The 19,310-nt window shown below is 46.2% G+C and overlaps 1 protein-coding gene across 2 annotated transcripts in view; it reads right to left on the bottom strand.

The window, feature by feature from the left end:
* Positions 1 to 270: 270 nt before the first annotated feature.
* Positions 271 to 19,310, bottom strand: part of rab3ip (RAB3A interacting protein (rabin3)) — a 39,034-nt gene continuing 19,994 nt past the window's right edge. The window contains exons 5-12 of one of the 2 annotated variants that reach the window (XM_062518461.1): positions 15,615 to 15,710; positions 14,376 to 14,453; positions 12,801 to 13,007; positions 8,681 to 8,809; positions 6,558 to 6,670; positions 3,424 to 3,523; positions 3,079 to 3,148; positions 271 to 1,195 (exon numbers count right to left, since the gene is read on the bottom strand). In XM_062518461.1, coding sequence (XP_062374445.1) covers positions 1,113 to 1,195; positions 3,079 to 3,148; positions 3,424 to 3,523; positions 6,558 to 6,670; positions 8,681 to 8,809; positions 12,801 to 13,007; positions 14,376 to 14,453; positions 15,615 to 15,710 — 876 coding nt within the window. In that variant the 3' untranslated portion in view covers positions 271 to 1,112. The remainder of the gene's footprint in view (positions 1,196 to 3,078; positions 3,149 to 3,423; positions 3,524 to 6,557; positions 6,671 to 8,680; positions 8,810 to 12,800; positions 13,008 to 14,375; positions 14,454 to 15,614; positions 15,711 to 19,310) is intronic. The other variant, XM_062518462.1, reaches the window with a different exon arrangement.

The raw sequence follows: 19,310 nt of genomic DNA, 5'->3' as shown, positions 1-19,310 counted from the left end.
GGGGGACAACGGAGTAGTCTATCCAGTGTTAGTTATAGATCAGTGGGAACGAGCCTGGAGGACCAAGCATCGAGGACCGAGGAGAGATGTTGAGAGGCACCCATACACTAGCATGCGTATTAGGAGGACTAAATTCTTAGAAATGGATGCCGACAAGGCAGTATTGATCCCAGTTGTGTTGTGAGTGGGTCATGTCGGTCTGTGACTGGAGCAAATGATCATGTACATCTACATGTTTTCTTTCAAAGACAAAGCAGAGGGTAACCCAGATTCCAGAGGTATACAATTTTCTTTTTATTTATTCAGAGTGTTCCAGAAAGGCACTAAAATAAAGTGAAAAAGCTTGATGAAACCAGGAGTGTGGAACAGAGGACAGAAAGGGAAAAATTGGGAGATACTGGAAACAGACACACACAGCTCACCACACACATCTCACCGCACACACGCACACGCACACACACACACACACACACACAAACCATATCTACACACACTCAGACACACACTAACAGAACACCACCACAATGTCACACAACTAGCTATTGTTACGGAGGGCTCAGAACTTTGAGGGGAAAATAGACTCCAGATAGAGGATTTTATTTATCTGACAAATGTCTAAAACTTCACGTTTATAAGATTGTACAGGCTTCATAAAAGTACTTGCGAGGACAAAGAATGAATGCATATCCAAAACAGCAAAAACTTCTGTTCATATTCTTTTCCTCAAAAAACAAAACAAACAAACAAAAAAAACAGAGCCAAAACAAAACAAAGAAACATTACTTCATTGCATTCAGCAAATTATTACACTCAATGGAACAGGACACAATTCAGCAGCATATTCAGCATTTTGTCCTTAGTTGGGCTGTCTCAACTGATGGTCGCATGGATAGGTGGACACACTGCATACACTCACACACAAACACACAGACACACACACTCGGATGCCAGGGTTGTGTGTCCTTGAGATGGGTGAGGCAGACAGAGAACTGAGAAGCAAGGGGGACACGAGGGCGGAGTGGGCGGTCCCTCTGAGGCCTTCTCGCAAGATGATTGGAGAGTGCTGCTGTCCATCAAAAGATGGGGGTGGGCGGTTGGTGGCTTTTTTCAGCTCAGAGGTCGTCTTTGTAGTAGCCCAGCTTGGCATATGACATCTCCTTGCGCAGCTGCACGACCTCCCAAAACATCTGCTCAGCTGTGTGTGAAGAACGGGAATACACTGAGTGAAGGCAATATTGTACAGTACGTCTGAGTCCAACATGTCTACTTCTTGCTAATTCAAATATTTCTGAAGGAGGCTTCCCGCTGTCTCATTACTGCCACAGTTAAATCCGATTTCAAAGGCTGGTTGTGGGCACCCACATCCAGAGATGGGAGAAACACCGAGGTAATCTAAGGCACAGATCGCTCCACTTCCTGAGGAGAGCAGTGACTTTGAGGAATCAAAGTCGAACGCACTAACTGCCTCAAACGTAATGTTAACGAGTTTGGCCTTCTGAACTCTTGAGTTGTCCCTCTGGGAAACAATACTGTCCATACCAAACACACAGCTATTCTTGAGCTATCTTTCTGGGAGGCATCACTGATACCATACGCGCACACACACACACACACACAGACCAACATTGTTGCTCACCAGCTAAACTAACTATTCCCTTGGGGATCGATAAAGTATCCATCTATCCATCTATCTATCTATCTATCTATCTATTTATTTGTATATCAGCCTAACACAGCATGTACAAGAACTAACTCACAGTGCTGATAGTACTCTGGACCTTATCATCAAAAGGGTCTCGATATCTCTACAATCGCCAAGGACTTGGCCTTATCTGATCTTGTCTGTGGCCCCATACATTCAGAAGAGATGTATGACTGTAAAAAACAGTCATACATTATCACACAGGTGACCCCTCTGTGCACTTTCAAGGACTTACAGTCAACTGTGAGACTCTGTAGATCTAGGAAAGACATTTGGCCTTGGGGACATTTTTTTAAGCCATAAATGACGGACCATGACGTAAGTCGAACAAATTGTCGAGTGGCTATCCATATAGACTGCTGGACCGCAGAAATCGATTAGAAGCTGGGGTGTATTAGAGTTCATTCTAAATAGTTCTCATCTCATCATTTCCCAAATGGTACTGTGTAAGCCATAGGCGAACTTTTCTCCAGGCCACATTATTAGCAGCAGAGACAATGCACAGAAGCTCCACATGCTGTGTAGAAACTTTACCCATTTTTTTTTTTATTTATTTCTTCTTTTTTTTTCCACTTCATAGCAGCAGACGGGCTTCAGATGGTGAATGTATCTCTGCCATCTGGCACACACTGAACAATTACAAGACCATATTCCTTTTTTTTTCTTCTAAAGTCAATTAAGTATTTATTAATCAAATAATTTTACTTTAACGGCCTTGTGAATGTGAAATGAGTATTTTGCCAGTTTTCAGTCATTCAGTCATGCTAATCACAGCACTGAAACAGATCTCATTACGTTTTTAAATGACATACGCTTAAATATCAATGCAGGCAAAATGTTAGTCCTCGTGTTATTAGGACATTGAGACAGCCTTTGACACAGTTGGTCATTGCATATTACAACACAGACCGGGACACTGGTCTGGATTATCAGGTATTTTTATCAAGTTCCCTTGGTCACACTGACAAAAAAAGTGTGTGTTGTGAGTGAGTGAGTGAGGGAGTGTGTGTGTGTGTGTGTGTGTGTGTGTGTGTATGTGTGTGTGTGTTTGTATGTGTGTGTGTATGTGTGCAAGGGCTGCAATGATCCCTCCATCGATTAACCGATTAGTTATTGACTATTACATTAATTGCCAATTTTCATAATCGATTAATCGGATTGTGTGATTATTTTTTAAAGAAAAGAAATAAAAAATCTCTGATTGTAGCTTCTTAAATTTATATTTTCAGCTGTACTTATTCCCCTATGACAGTGAATACAATATCTTTGGTGTGTGGACAAAAACAGGCCTTTCAAAACATGTTCTGCCATTGTATCAAGCAAACAATTAATCGATTAATTGAGATTAAGGCCAGTGTGTGCCTCTGAGCTCTCACCATCTTGCTGCTTCACCAGGCCTTGTTGGATGTAGCGGATGTAGGTGAAGAAGTTGCAGACGGATGTGATCTGGATGACGTCAGACAGAAGGACAACAACAACAACAACAACAACATCCAATCAACAAACAGCAACCTCAATCTAGACGATCTAGGCAGCAAAATGAAGCTGCTGCTTTCAGTGGCTTTTGCATACTAGGACGAGAACCACTTCCTTGGCACATTACTATTCTACTGTGCCGTGGACTGAAAATCCCCTCCCACTCCCTTAGCTTAAACAGGTCATGCAGTGTAGAGTAGAGTGGAGTAGAGAAGAGTAGAGTGCCTCTGGGTCCCCTTACTCACCCGGTAACGGCAGAAAGGAGACACGTAGTAGTAGTTGCTGGAGTCGCCGAACTTGATTCTGTGCTTGCAGGTTTTGGTCTGGCCACTGAGGGCACATTTTCTGCAGGGTGGACAAGTAAACAGAGAGAGGGTGGGAGAGACATGTGAGCAGAGCAAGGCTTTATAATGCTGATCATAGCACTTAGGATCACGTACAGGGCAACGATTCCCCAAAAGCATCGCCGTGAGACGACCGTCTTTAACTGATACAGAAACCGATATGGATTTATCACTTTTTTCCCTCTCTCTCTCTCGGTTATTAGTCACAGAGGTCGTAGGACTGCGGTGAATTTGGGGAAATGGACCATTGGCCATTACAAAGCGGCACTGCTCAGTATTACACTGACTGTGTCTAATGGAGGCCACAGAGCATCAGATGTTATGCTCAAAGTGTTACCAATCTGATGATAGACCTTCACCTTATTTTTTAATAAGAGGGAAGGAGAGATAAGAGGAGAGTTTGGGCAGAGCCAGAGAGGGTGTGAGGGAGAGAGAGAGAGAGAGAGAGAGGGAACGACAGATCTAGAGAGAGCTAGAAAAAAAGAGAAAAGGGTTGTCATGTGCAGAGTGCATGAAGCAATGGTGGCAAGCATGTGTGTGAAAAGATGCAATAGAGATCAGAGACACAGAGAGATAAAAAAGGAAAGGGAAGGAAATGAGAGAGAGAGAGAGAGACAGAGAGAGAGAGAGAAAGATAAAAAGAAAGAGAGAAAGAGAGAGAGAGAGAGAGAGAGAGAGAGAGAGAGAAAGAACTTTCATTCACTTACGTGACTATTTCAGACCTCCAGCCACTAGGGGGCACCCCCAACCCGAGCGTGAGGAACAGAAACAGAGGACAGGAAGGGAGGACGGCAAACGACAAAAACAAAAACAGAGACCGACAAAAACAAAAACAGATGGAGAGAAAATCCCATGACCAAAGAGGAAGGTGGCCCAACAGAACACACAGACAGACAGCAGAGCAGATCACTGTGAGAAGCCAGGAGAGAAGTGTGGCAGCAGTGAGGTGGTGTGGATATAGAGTGACCGTGAAAGAGAGAGAGAGAGAGAGAGAGAGGGAGGAGAGAATGAGAGAGAGAAAGCAAGAAAGGGAGAGAGAGAGAAAACAAGAGAGAGAATGAAAGCAAGAGAGAAAGAGAAAACAAGAGAGAATAAAAGCAAGAGAGAAAGAGAAAACAAGAGAATGAAAGCAAGAGAGAAAGAGATAGATAGATAGAGAGAGAGAAAGAGAGAAAGAAAGAGAGAGAGAGAGAGAGAGAGAGAGAGAGAGAGAGAGAGAGAGAGAGAGAGAGAGAGAGAGAGAGAGCAGGCTGGCAAAGGTGCTAAAGGAACTGATGCCAAATCACAGGTAAAAGTTCAGCAAGCTACCGTACATACAGTAAGTACATCTTTCGGTTAAGGATTAGGTCTAAGTTAGAAAGGATTCACTGACTACGCTGGGTAATAAATGATGAGTGAAATAAATCTCTTCTAGGTGGAATGTAACATTGAATCACCACAAATCTCCCCCCACAAAGTCCCCTATGCAGGTCAGCTGTGGAGAAGAGGAGGGTATCTGACAGCAGCACCGGGGATGTGATTGGCTGAGACACTACTGGAGGATCAGTATGGTCATAGGAGCGGAGAGGCCCTGGCTTGTTAATTCTCTCTCTTCTGAAGCCCCTGCTGTTCCAGCTGATTACTATTCCACCCCAGCTCTACGCGCGCACACGCACGCACGCGCACACGCACGCGCACACGCACACGCACACGCACACGCACACGCACACGCACACGCACACGCACACGCACACGCACACACACACACAATTTATTCCTATCTATATTCAGCCCCTCTGCTAGCCCCTGTGCTAGTGTCTTCAGCCTTTCAACACAATTTATTCGGCCTCCCTAAGATTAAAAGCTGAATCTTGTTCATCATTTCTTCTTGCCCGCTGGTGAAATATAGTCGTGTGTGTGTGTGTGTGTGTGTGTGTGTGTGTGTGTGTGTGTGTGTTGCTGACGCTTCCCAGGCACATTGGCATTCCAATAGCAGGTCAAAGCATCGTTGAAGTTGAGACACTGACACACACAAACACAACACTTTAAAACCCAACCCTTATTTCTATCTATTTTTAGTCCAGTCACATCAAAGAAACAACATCCACAGGATCTATTTTAAATGCCAAGGACTTGATTGTATGACATCTTTGAAATGTTTTATCTTTCTGTTTTCACCAACCAACATGAATGTTAACTTATATTATATTAGAATATTAGTGGCCCCAAATGAATCAAGTGGTGACGACAAGGATGTGTTTCAGCATCTGTTTATCCTGTGAGACCGGTTTACTTAAAGTGGGATGTTGACAGCATTTCTCCAGGATGCACAAGGTAGTGTGTACCTTCAGAGTTCACGAGATATGTGTATTTGCAGACCTGTCATTATATTTCCAGTGTGTACTATTCCTATACTTCCCTCAGTGTCTTTTAATCACACTAGACCACCTGTGTTTACCTAATATAATGTGTGTGTTATACTGTATGTGTGTGTGTGTGTGTATGTGTGTGTGTGTGTGTGTTTGTGCGCGCACGTGTGTGTGTGTACATAGAGTATGTACATTTGTGTGTGTGTTTGTGCACGCACGCGTGAGTGTGTACATAGAGTATGTACATATGTGTGTGTGTGTGTGTGTGTGTGTGTGTGTGTGTGTGTGTGTGTATACCATATGTGTGTGTACATGTATGTGTGTGTGTATATATGTGTGGGTGAGTGTGTGTGCTCAAGGGATAATTTCTGCAAACATACACAGCAACTAAATTCAGATGCCCTTATCTCCATGCAATATGTGTCCACTACAGTCAGGCACACTAGTTAGGGCCTCCATGTTAGTTATGAAATTATGATCCATATCTATGTTAGTCTAGTCAAATCGCTGCGGGTTTGGACCATTTACATACCATTTTTTATAACCTGTTCCTTTGCTTGTGTGTGTGTGTGTGTGTTAGTGTGTATCGGTGCTGTGCTGTGTGTGTGTGTGTGTGTGTGTGTGTGTGTGTGTGTATCGGTGCTGTGCTGTGCTCTATGTGTGTGTATGTGTGTGTGTGTGACTCACTTTGGTCCCCCACACTCTACAGCAGAGGCCTTGACTACGGGCAGCGGCTGGAAGCCCACAGGCTCCACGCTCAGAGTGTTCCTCTCCACAGCCTCCAGGATAGCCGACCCCAGCTGGAAACAACACACACACACACACACGTGCGCACACACACACACACGCACATGCACACGCCAACGCACACAAACACAAACACAAACAACAACATCCATTAATTTACATAACTACAGATATTTATATCTGGTACACATGTAATACATTTGCATCAGCAGAGAAATTTACATCTTGTCCACATCTCATATATGGGCTTCTGCACGCACACACGCACACACACACACACACACACACACACACACAGAGACACAGACACAGACACAGACACAAACACAGACACAGACAGTAATTGTGCTAATTTGTGACGATTTACCAAGCAGAGAGGATATAAACAGCAGGTACAAGCACTCAAAATGTACTTCCTGCATGTACGGTTTAGATATATCTCTCTGACCAACGTGAAAAGAAATGACACAAATGAAATGGATTCTCTCTTGTATTACACATTGTCAGGCGTGAGCAGTCATACTGACCACAGTATTCATTCGCGCGGCATAATGCTTTCTTACTGTGCCATGCAATGGCATGAAAGCAAGACTCCATTACCTAACCGTGACGGAGCTGGACACAGAAGCGGCCCAACCTGCTGGATAGCATTTCTGCGGCCAATTTGGAATCTGATACCTAAATGTGCTGTATTATATCAGTGTGCAGGATCTCTGAGCAGGCAGATGTTGCAGTATCTCCACACGACCACAAGGTGGCAGTGCATCAGGGCAGAAACCAGAGCTGTAGATGGAAACTGTCTTCGGCACTGGGCAGAAAAGGTGTGGGTGTCTTAATAGTGAACTGAAGGACTGAATGACTGTTGATACGCACACCAGTTGGTTTCACAACAGCCCTGTGTACTGTCAAAACAATGGTGACAAAGCTGGGGCAACCCAACGGATGTCTGGGAAATACTGTTAATAAAAAAAAAAACAGTAACCGTACGAAACCCAACGGCTGTCTGGGAAATACTGTTAATAAAACAACATTAACCGTATGAAACTCAACGGCTGTCTGGGAAATACTGTTAATGAAACAACATTAACCATCACAAAGTTGAAAAAGTCTAACGGCAAAAGCCCAAGAACTTTTTTTGTCAAAATATGTTTACCAGCAAGCACAGCAAGTTTTTGCAACTTGTAAACCTTGTCACCATCACCTCAGTTTTAGTGAGGGTAAAACAAAATCGATTCTTTTTTTGTATTTTTTTTGTCTTTGGAGAAAAATGAGCGGCTCTGAAAGCCGCACCCGGAAAGAGATTTATTAGTCCATTATTTCCTCATGACTTAATAACCGCATTCTGCAAACCCAGCAGGGCACATAACGTGAGCAGGCAAAAACAATATCATCCAGCTTTCCGTCAGACATTTTTCTCACGGTTGCCCAATCTTAGAAGGCCTAGTTCATTTGACTGGAAAAACAATCATGACATTTAGAAGAGATAAGCATGTTTTCCATAACTGTTGCCTCAACGTTCAACGGCCATTAAAACACAGCGACTAACAGGAGATAAATCCCGATGCGGGGGACTCAGGCTTGGCCTCGCGCCAGAGGAGACCTGTTCTCTACCCGTGGAGGGCACTGCAGCGTAAGTTTGCTGGTCCTGTGCCAGTTTGGCTGGTTTGCTTATGATGGATGACACTGAGCTCTGAGACGGGAGAGTCTGATCAAAGATCAGTAGGGTTAACGCGGGACGACTTGCAAGAGGGAACACTCATTAATACTTAAGCAAACACTGAGCCGGACGCAGAGAGAATGGTTTATGATTTGTGGGAGAGTGTGGGGTGTGAGGCACAGATAGTATCGTCTGTATACCAACACATGAAACTCTTGCAACAGCACACACGACAACACAACACAACACAACACAACACAACACAACACAACACAACACAACACAACACAACACAACACAACACAACACAACACAACTCTCTTTTTCACACATACACCAATACACACCCATTTTGCTCACACATACACACCCAAACACACACACACACACACACACACACACACACCTCGCTTTTGGAGAAGGTGAGGCAGGGGTAGATGTCCTCTCTGTAAATGCGCTCCAGGAAGGAGCAGCTCCTCTCCAGGCTGGGCTCCTCCTTCCACGCCTTGAACTCACTGAACAGGAGGGAGTCCACCTGAGAACAACACAAACACACACACACACACACACACACACACACACACACACACACACACACACACACACACACACACACACACACACACACACACACACACACACACACACACACACACACACACACACACACACACACACACACACACATCAGGGTTTGTTAGGTAAGCAGTATAATAAATACATTCTGTGCCTCTAATTTACCAAGTAGGAATACAACAAGGGTAGCTCTCTCGCGCACACGCACACACACTTCCCTGCTCTCAAAACAGGGGCACCAACTGTCTCCTCATAGCTCTGGGAAATACCTCAGGGCTGTGTGAGAGTGTGGGCGCCAGTGCGAATGGGCTTGGACAGCCTGACAGACTCGGAGTCCTGAGCCCTGAGTCCTGAGTCCTGAGTCTCGGCTCCCTGCCGCGTCAGCACTGCAGAGGGGACAGGACACGGGGCCGGGCCCCTGGACCCCCGGAGGGGCCATCCGATAAGCAGAGACCATCCTGATGTGCTAACGACGGGGTTTGCATACGGATGAGGTCGGACTGGACTAGAGGGGGCAGTGGAGAGGAAGCTGAGAGCTCCGACACATGGCGGTCATACATGTACACACACGCACACACACACACACACACGGACAGAGGTGGAAAATGGGGGCGAGTGCTTGTGTGAGTTCTTATTTTCTTGTAGGTAAGGTAACCATGCAGAAAGAGAGGGGGAGAGGGAGAGAGAGAGAGAGAGAGAGAGAGAGAGAGAGAGAGAGAGAGAGGAACAAAAAGGTAAACACCCACAACCTAGATGACTACTTGTCATTTCACACCCTGGTGATGACACACTCACACACACACACACAAAGTACACACGCACCAAGTACACAAGCTCTAAAATTCAGCACTGAATGTGTGGTGGGCTTGTCAGACTGCAGCGAGGGGCCGTCCCGTTTCCCTGGATTTCTTCAGAGTTGAGCCGCTCCATGCACGGCCGGTTCACCCTCATCCAGGCGGATTAAACACCAAACCACCTAATCTTTAACTACTATTTCAACAGTAGAGGAGCGCACACACATACACCCACACAAAAGAAAAATCTCCACCTTCCTATCTTCTCCGCCCCCCTCACACACACACACACACACACACACACACACACACACACACAGACACACACACACACCCCTGTCAGAGGGGTTGCAGTTAGACAGCAGAAACTGGATCAATAGCCTGATAAGCCCGATGGCTTAGGGAGGGATGGTAGACAGAATTAGACAGGGCTTTTTTAAAGCTTTTTTTAAAAGGCTGCATGAGTATTTCTATATAAACTCACTCCTCTCAGAGAGAAAGGGCATCCTGAGTTCAGCTGGGGGAGACAAGGGAGGGGAGTGTGTGTGTGTGTGTGTGTGTGTGTGTGTGTGTGTGTGTGTGTGTGTGTGTGTGTGTGTGTGTGTATGTGGGGGGGAGAGAGGAGGTACATGAGTTTGGAGGAAAAGAGAGGTTTCTTTTGTAGAAAGGTAAAGAGAGAGAGAGAAAGAGAAAGAGAGAAAGAAAGAAAGAGAGATAGAATTTAAAAATCCCTTCATTACATCTTGACGCAAAGTACTACATGCTCAGTTTGTCACAATCTAAATAAAAGAAAGAAAGAAATAAAGAAATAAAAGCGAGAAATAAATAAATAAAAGCGAGACATGGCGAGAGGGAAAGAGAAGAGAGAAAGCAGCGGTGAGGGGAGACAAAGACGGAGTGCTTGTGTGTGAGATGAGAGGTGACTTTGTGCGTCGTAAACACACACACACACACGCAGAAGCTTGAGGTTGAATTTGTCTGCAGCAGGTAAAGGCAGCGCTGTCGGGGAGACGGTAAATAAAGAGATGGGGAGAGAGAGAGAGTGAGCGAGAGAGAGAGAGAGAGAGAGAGAGAGAGAGAGCGCACAGTGACGGTAAATAAAGAGATGGTGAGAAATGAGAGATGAAAAGAGCGAGAGCCGAGACAAATGGCATGAGGCAGACCAATCAGCACAGGAGTGGAGGAGTGGAGGAGAGAGAGAGAGAGAGAGAGAGAGAGAAAGAGAGAGAGAGAGAGAGAGAGAGAGAGAGAGAGAGAGAGAGAGAGAGGGAGAGAGCACAGTGACGGATGAGTGCAGAGGAAAAGGCAGCAAAGAGAGAGATGGTGAGGAAGACACAATGGAGTGTTGAGGGATGCGGTGTGCTCTTACTAGAGGACAAAGCTGGATTCACCGGCTTCCGGCGCGGATACGGCAGGTGAACGCCAGGTCGTTCATGCCAGATTGGAACGGCTATTACAATAGTGGGAATTCTTCAATGTGGATTTCCCTGTGGGATTCTACGTATGCCTGCCAAGAAGATTGGCACGAATATTTTAATATCCCTCTCCTCGTGTAAACAAGGTGATCTAATTGTCCAAGGTGATGAGACTCCGACCCTGAATGGATGATCATAACATGATACAGCTGAGGTCAATCATCAAGTCCATTTGGGGATGTTGGAGGTGCATTTGATCAGGGACGTGAGAGAGAAAGCGAGAGAAGGAGAGAGAGAGATAAATAGAAAGAGAGAGAAAGAAAGGGCAGAACGAGTGAACTCGCTGGCAACTACTGGGCCACGTTTGCTTAACAAACAAAAAAAGGTGGAGCTCATAATTGGTGTAGGTTTTTGCCCATCCATCTTCAGGGCCAGTTATTCAGCCCTTAGGTGCAGCGCTAATGGGATGACATGCCTCTCATCTGAGACTACACTGGTCCAGTCTGTCCCTCTCAGGAGGGAACGTCGCGCTGCTGCCACACAGGCCCGGCACTGTTCTGTTCTCTCATGCTGTTCTCTCCGCTCACATGAGGGTAGTTACTCGTGCAGGATCGCACCTAATCACTTCATCGCGCTGGGGAAAAGAGGCAAAGGCGCCGTGAAACACACACACACACACACACAGACACAGACACACCGACAACAACAACAACAACAAATCTCTAGGTGATGGGACACGACGCGTGAGAAACAGACAGACAGACAGACAGGGAGTGAGGCGCACGGTGAGTGGGAGAGATAAGCGGTGGCTGTGCGACGGAGGCAAATAGAAAAAGATAAGCGGTGTGTGTAGAAACAAACAACTGACAAGAGAAGGAGAGAGATAATACACGGTGTTTAGGGAATGGGACACGGCATCGCTGGCCCTGGGAACATTGCTGGAATTTCTTGCTAGAGAGAGAGAGAGAGAGAGAGAGAGAGAGAGAGAGAGAGAGAGAAGAGAGAGAAGAGAGAGAGAGAGAGATAGAGAGAGAGAGAGATAGAGAGAGAGAGATAGATAGAGAAAGAGATAGATAGATAGATAGATAGACAGATACTTTATTGATCCCCAAGGGGAAGACTACGAGACTACGAAGGAGGACAGAGTTAGAATTAACGATTTAATCCAGCGAATCAACGAAGAGGACATACAGCAATAAGGATAACAATCGAAATGGCGTCAGAGTTGGAATACGGAAGGCAGCAGGGAGGTGAAGGAGACCCAACAGTTTTCAAATAAACATGAGCCGCATATTGGTCAGTAATGATGGACGAGTGGATGACATTGTAAACTACCAGTCTTCCAGTAGAAGTCCTTTAGACAGAACTTTCGCCTGAGCGATCATGTCTGCTTCGATCTGTTTTTGGCTGGTCCACAGTGCTGATAGATGGGTACCTCTAGACGGAACACAAAATTGCCCGGGGCAGGAATGTCCACTCGAATCTGTTCCAATTCTATGTGACTGTGACTGTAGGTGCCTCTCATGCAGCGTTTATACGTCCTCCCTCGCTTCTCGGGCCTCGATCCTCACTGATCTACATAAAGAATGATGGGGGGGAAACAATGGGATAGTCTATCCAGTGTTAGTTATAGATCAGTGGGAACGCCCCTCGAGGATCGAGCATCGAGGATCGAGGAGGCATGTTGAGAGGCACCCACTGTCTGTGACAGCGACTGTGACTGCGTCTGTGACTCCCGTACCTCTTTGCACTCGCGCACGATGGGCTGGGGCGCTCCGAGCTCCTGCTGGCTGCCCAGCATGGCGCTGCTGGTGCTCTTGTTGCGGCCGTGGCCCTTCTTGAAGGGCGCCTTGGGGCCGCCGGGCGGCAGCTCCTTGCTGGGCGAAGTGGGCGAGGTGGAGAGCACCAGGGTCTTCAGCGCCGCCACCTCCGCCTGCAGGACGTCAATCTGAGGAGGACAGGACAGGACAGGACACACAAACGATGAGAGAGTGACCACATGTTGACCACAGCAATAAGCCATTAGTAGCTACTAACCCATTAGCGATCTACTGCTTTTGTGCCAACTTGATGTGTTAGGTTACACGCCACGCTAAAAATACCCAGCTTTAGAGATATTTTTAAAATATACATTTAATGAGGGGGCTGTCATAGATAGCACTTCAAAGAGAAAGTGGGTGACTCCCTTGGTCCATGACACTCTGTATGGAGATATTATTAGCACTTTATTAGCTCACAGAACATCTGAGCTTTCAAGCAGGACCAGGAGAGGACTTCATGACTTCAACAGAATAAAGAACACTCTTTTAATATGTAACTATTCCGACACAATATTACTATATTGTAATATTACAATCCAATGACAATGTCCTAAACTAATAATAAACATTAATTTTCCTGGTGATGCACACATTTGCATGTATCCCACCCACCACCAAAGGAGCACAAGGCAGTGCATGCTGCCAGCGTAAGGAAGGGTGTGTGAGCACTCAGAAGTGCAAACTCAGAGGAGTGCCGGGGCTCCCGACAGCAGTGATGCTGACGCTCTCATAAGCATCAGACCGCAGCATCGCAGATCTGAGGCCTGGAGAGGAAAGGTGCCTTTGGAGCACCACCACCACCACTCATCAATCAGCAAATCACACACGCATACGAACACACATACATACACACACACACACATGCACAAACTCACACACACGCGCACACACACACTCAGCCTCTTCAAACCCTCCAGCGTCGTCGCCCCAGCATACAGAGTGCTCATTAAGGCACCATCGGAGGTCATGGACTCCATTACCATAAGTGCCAGAGAGAGAGAGAGAGAGAGAGAGAGAGAGAGAGAGAGAGAGAAAGAAAGAGAGAGAGAGAGAGAGAGAGAGCGAGAGAGAGAGAGGGAGAGAGAGAGAGAGAGAAAGAAAGAGAGAGAGATATATAAGAGACAGAGGGAGACAGAAAAGAAAGACTCCCTCCTTCAACTTTTCTAATAAAACCTCCAGACACCTATAGCTGTTGTGGAGAGAAAGGCACTGGTGGCCATTTTGTGTTCAGAACTATTTAGATGAAAAAACGACTGCTTGTAAATAAATATACATTTCAGGTGCCTGGATGACAGACTCTGAGATAAACTCTGCTTCTTTGTGAATAGAGATGCCATTGATGCTTCAAACTACGTGTCCCTGCAGCAGAGTTTATTTAATCGTTGACACTGAATTGGTTTCAAACAGGAGTTACCACCCCTTTTTTGAACCCATGCCCTTCTCGAGTTTGGACAGATGTTACCCTTTGGTTAGCGTTAGCATGTTTTGACGCTTACCTTGCCGAGCGCTTCCTTCAGCTGCTTCTCAGCGGCGGCCTGCTTGACGTTGGCCTCGCGCACCATCTTGTGGGCCTCCTGCCAAAGAGACGGCACAGTTCATATCGATCTCTCCCCCACAATGCTCTCTGCTCCAGCCCCCGACTACCTTCACCCACGATGCCCCCACACAGAGAGAGAGAGAGAGAGAGAGAGAGAGAGAGTCCCAGAGAGACACAGGCGGAGTCTGCGTCTCAGGAAAAAGCACGCCAGCCAGCCCCTCCACCAGGCAGTAGTGAACACAGAGAGCAAGAACAAAACAAAAAGGACTGAGAAAATAGGAGTAAACAAACAAACAAACAAACAAGAAAATGTGATCCATGATGCAGGAAGACAAAAAAGATAAAGAAATAATAGGAAGAAAGAAAATGTATGAAGGCGAAAGAACAGAAAATATTAAGCTGGAAAATGGGGGGGGGGTTCCAACAGAGCAGAGAGGTGTGTGGGCAGGGTGGACACACACACACACTCTCACACACACGCAGAGGTCGACACTCACACAGAGGTCATACAGCTACTCACTTCCCCAGTTCAGCATAACTCGTGTCCACTCAGCCTCTGTTGCGAGAGAGCGAGAGATCACAGCAGCAGCAGCAGCAGCAGAAATGTCCGACGGACAACGGACGGAGCCAAATGATTTTATTACGCTAATTCAATTAAGCCACAGAGTCTGAAAATGAACTGCTCCGTCTGTGACTCGGGGCCCATGAATCCATACAAACAGAATAGCGCTCTCCGAGCAATCAGATTTACGACACGGCTGCTGCAATACATAAACTAGCTGCGCCGAGGTGCCGGCGTGGAAGGGCTGACATATGCCCTTAGCTCCAAAGTCGAGTGCAGAAGGTTACGGAGGCTGCAGCAGCAGGCTCCTGGGCCAGTGCTGGCTCCGATCCGGCCCAGTTCCGGGTCATTCCGTAGCGTGCCTGGGGGAAGTGGGGGGCCCGGAGTAGCTGCACACCTTTTTTCCTTACTGATAACAGAGCAGGAGCTGAGATGACAGGGGGAGATCCCAGGAGTTTGTTGCGGACTCACACACACACACACACACACACACACACACACGCACACACACACCTGTGCCATGATAAGAGAAAAGAAGAAGTGACGAGACAAGACGAACAGGAGAGAAAACAAGAGAAGAGAGGATGAGGAGTGATGGAGAGTGAGAGGGAGGAGGGATGAAGAAGCTGGACAAACCTCGAACAGACTCGCTGTGAGCTCCTCCAGTTCCTGCCCCAGCTGGTCCCTGACTTTAGAGAGCCTTTCACATTCTTCGTCTTTTAACTTAAGCTCCTTCAAAAAGTAAAAACAACAAACAAAAATGGAATGAAATGAATTAAGGAAACAAAAAATAAAATGAGGACAACATAATGAAAATATGTGTATGGAAAAGAAAAAATTATGAACAAGGTAATGGGGAAAAAAGATAAAGTTGCCTTTTTTTCTTGTTGGGCCGTATAAATAACATTCAGAGGAACACTTAATAAGCTGGCGACAGCACAGCTGAAGTTTAAGTGGAGTGTGGATTGGGAGCGGTTGGTTGGCATTACCCTGACTGAGGTTTCCACTTCACACATGCACTCTCAAATACCCACACACACACACACACACACACACACACACACACACAGAAACAAATTATGCTTGACAGCAGGCCAAGTTTTGATAGCTAGAATTAAATAGACGGCAGATGCCATAAACAGTATGACTACAGTATATTACTCTGAGTGTTCTCTGAACAGCACAGGTCCTGGTGACCCAAGAGGCATGCCCAAACAAATTCTTAGAAACACACACACACACACACACACACACACACACACACACACACACACACACACACACACACACACACACACACACACACACACACACACACACACACACACACACACACACACACACACACACACACACACACACACACACACACACAGTGGGAGCTGGGCTGGAACAAAGCTGTGAAAGGGGTCATAAGTTGTAGACTACTTCCCTTAGCAACTGAAGAGGAACACTTCTGAGTAAAGGTGTGTGTGTGTGTGTGTGTGTGTGTGTGTGTGTGTGTGTGTGTGTGTGTGTGCGTGTGCTGGAGTCACAGTGAACTACAATATATCTAAGCTCCCAATAATACTGGCCAGTGGTGGCACATCAATATTCTGCAGCTAATGGATATGCCAAGCACACAGTCGGGCGGAGCCACAAATGTGAGACACATATCAACAGGCTCACACACACGCACACAGGGAGAGCTGTTCTCCTTTAAATTGGTCTCGGGCAAAATTAGTGGCCTGTCAAGTGGCAGTGGAGAGAGAGAGACTGTATGGGGAGCATGGGAGAAGGGTGTGTGTGTGTGTGTGTGTGTGCTCAGACACTCCTATAGCAGAAGTCCAAGCAGGGGAAATGATTGGGGGAATTAACTATAAGCTAAGTCCTGCTGCTCATATCCCAAGGATTAGCCCACATACAAGCGGTCCACACACACACACACACACACACATTCAAGTGCATGAACACAAACACATACCCTCTTCTCTTGGGAGGTCTTGAGAGAGTCAAATTCCACTAGTATGTAACAGCTGATTTTGTGTGTGTATGTGTGTGTGTGTGTGTGTGTGTGTGTGTGTGTGTGTGTGTGTGTGTGTTTATCTGTATGTGCATGACCCTCTGTGCCCATCGGGTTAAGTGACAGCAACAAAACGCAAAGGCAACTGACCCACCATCTGGTTGCCATGGCAGCAGAAGGAGGGAGAGATGGAGAGGCAGCCGACTGGGCACACTCCACACACACACACACACACACACACACACACACACACACACACACACACACACACACACACACACACACCTGCTCCTATTAAACTCCTCTCCAAACACCACAGCACACTAACAGTGCACATGCTGGGCAGTGCACTACAACACCCTGTGGGAGTGCCTGTGTGTGTGTGTGTGTGTGTGTGTGTGTGTGTGTGTGTGTGTGTAATGCTTTGGGTTTTACTTCTGAAATGTATGACTTTTTTTCTCCTCCTCTAGGAATTTAACAGGGTGACCAGATGTCCTGTTTCCCCCCCCCAGTCAGACAATCCAGTGCCAATAGCCAATGCCAATTTGTTGTACAGACGTCAATTTCAATTTGGCATTTGTTCCACATCACAGAGACCAACACAAACTGTGTATTAATTGTGTTATGTCTCGTTCAACAGCATGTGTTATTAACTAGCAAGGACGGTCATCCTCAATTGCACCTGAAACTCAATAGATAGACCATCTATTTAAATTAACACACAATCTGGACCGTAATCTATAATTTCACAAATCTTAATCTTTCTGTGCCTGACTGCAGAGGAAGACTCTTCAAACGTCTCTAATAGCCCATCAGGCCCCCAGAAAACCACTCGGATCCAGAGGCCATTATCTTAATAGCCTCCCCCACTCAGCATAATTACCCTGGCAAGGCCTATGGGAAGATGGGGGCAGATACAGAACACAGAACAGCACAGACCCCGAGCTACACAGCCGTCATCACTCTCAACACTGCTACTCTGGCAGGGCTACTATCTCTCTGTGTGTGTGTGTGTGTATGTGTGTATGTGTGTGCATGTGCATGTGCATGTGTGTGTAAATATACTGTATATATCCACCTCTTTCCTTAACCCGGAAATATGTATCGTTGCGATGGTTACGATACTGTTTTCAACTTCCGTTCATTCTGTTAACATGTGCGTTCTCCATAGCAAACTAGATTATGCCTCAACTTAGATTTCGTTCGAAATGTTGACAATTCTGCCCTCAGCATGTATATACTGCATCACATATAACCGATATAAAATAGAAAAGTTGACTTTTATATGCGTTATGATATGTTAAGCACCGTAAACCGTCACGTTAAAACAGATACGATGCAGCTTCGCCGGAAATAGAAAACCGTCTCGGTGTCATGGCGACCCCCATTGTTGGCTGCGGAATATCGTGGATATGTGTGTGTGTGTGTGTGTGTGTGTGTGTGTGTGTGTGTGTGTGTAAATATACTGTATATGTGTGTGTGTACATATGTCTGTGTGTGTGTGTGTGTGTGTGTGTGTGTGTGTACATATGTATGAGTGTGTGTGTGACTGTGTGTGTGTGTGTGTGTGTGTGTGTAATCGTTTATGCTGGACCCTCTATACTGTAAAAAGCTTATGCTGTGCTCGTTCTGATGCGCTAGTGAGTGTTAGAAGTCCTGACTCCAGTGCATCTGGGTGATAAATAATCCAGCAGCACGCGAGCGCGGTGAAAGCAGTGCAGGCAGCAGCCGATTATGACACGGACCCAGCACTGATCCGGCTGCTCAGAAATCGTCAGGACGATCAGAAGGAAATCCCTCCACGAGATTGCATTTTTATACAGACACATACTGTACCTTCCTTCAAATCAATGCTGTAGTTGCATTCACGGTGTCAAGTTAACATTAAGAATCCATTGGGTAATATTACAGACTTCTTTGTTAAACATGATTCATTAGCCATTGCATTAACAAAGAGCAAGACGTCATGTGAATTTGAAAGTGCCTGAAGAGCATTTACATTCTTTCTCAATCTCAGCGATGTCCCTTTTTAGATGGCATGCATGCATCAAATTACAAGCACTTGCTGGCTCAAGATAGATACGATGCCAAGAAAGAATTATTAATAGCATAGATACCATTAAGCCTTCCTATAGTTTATAAATGCTGTAGTGTGCTTGTGTGTGTGTGTGTGTGTGTGTGTGTGCGTGTGTGTGTGTGTGTATGTGTGTGTGTGTGTACACCCCGTGTCATTTGCACTGTGTCAGAAGGCAATATTAGTCAACAGCTCCCTCATGGGTGGTGCTGCAGTGCCACCACAGTGTTGCTGCCCTTGGGGGGGGGACGGCCTC

Source organism: Sardina pilchardus, chromosome 17 (genome assembly GCF_963854185.1).
Source record: "Sardina pilchardus chromosome 17, fSarPil1.1, whole genome shotgun sequence".
NCBI classification, from domain to species: Eukaryota; Metazoa; Chordata; class Actinopteri; order Clupeiformes; family Clupeidae; genus Sardina; species Sardina pilchardus.
This window is presented reverse-complemented; position numbering and strand designations above follow the sequence as displayed.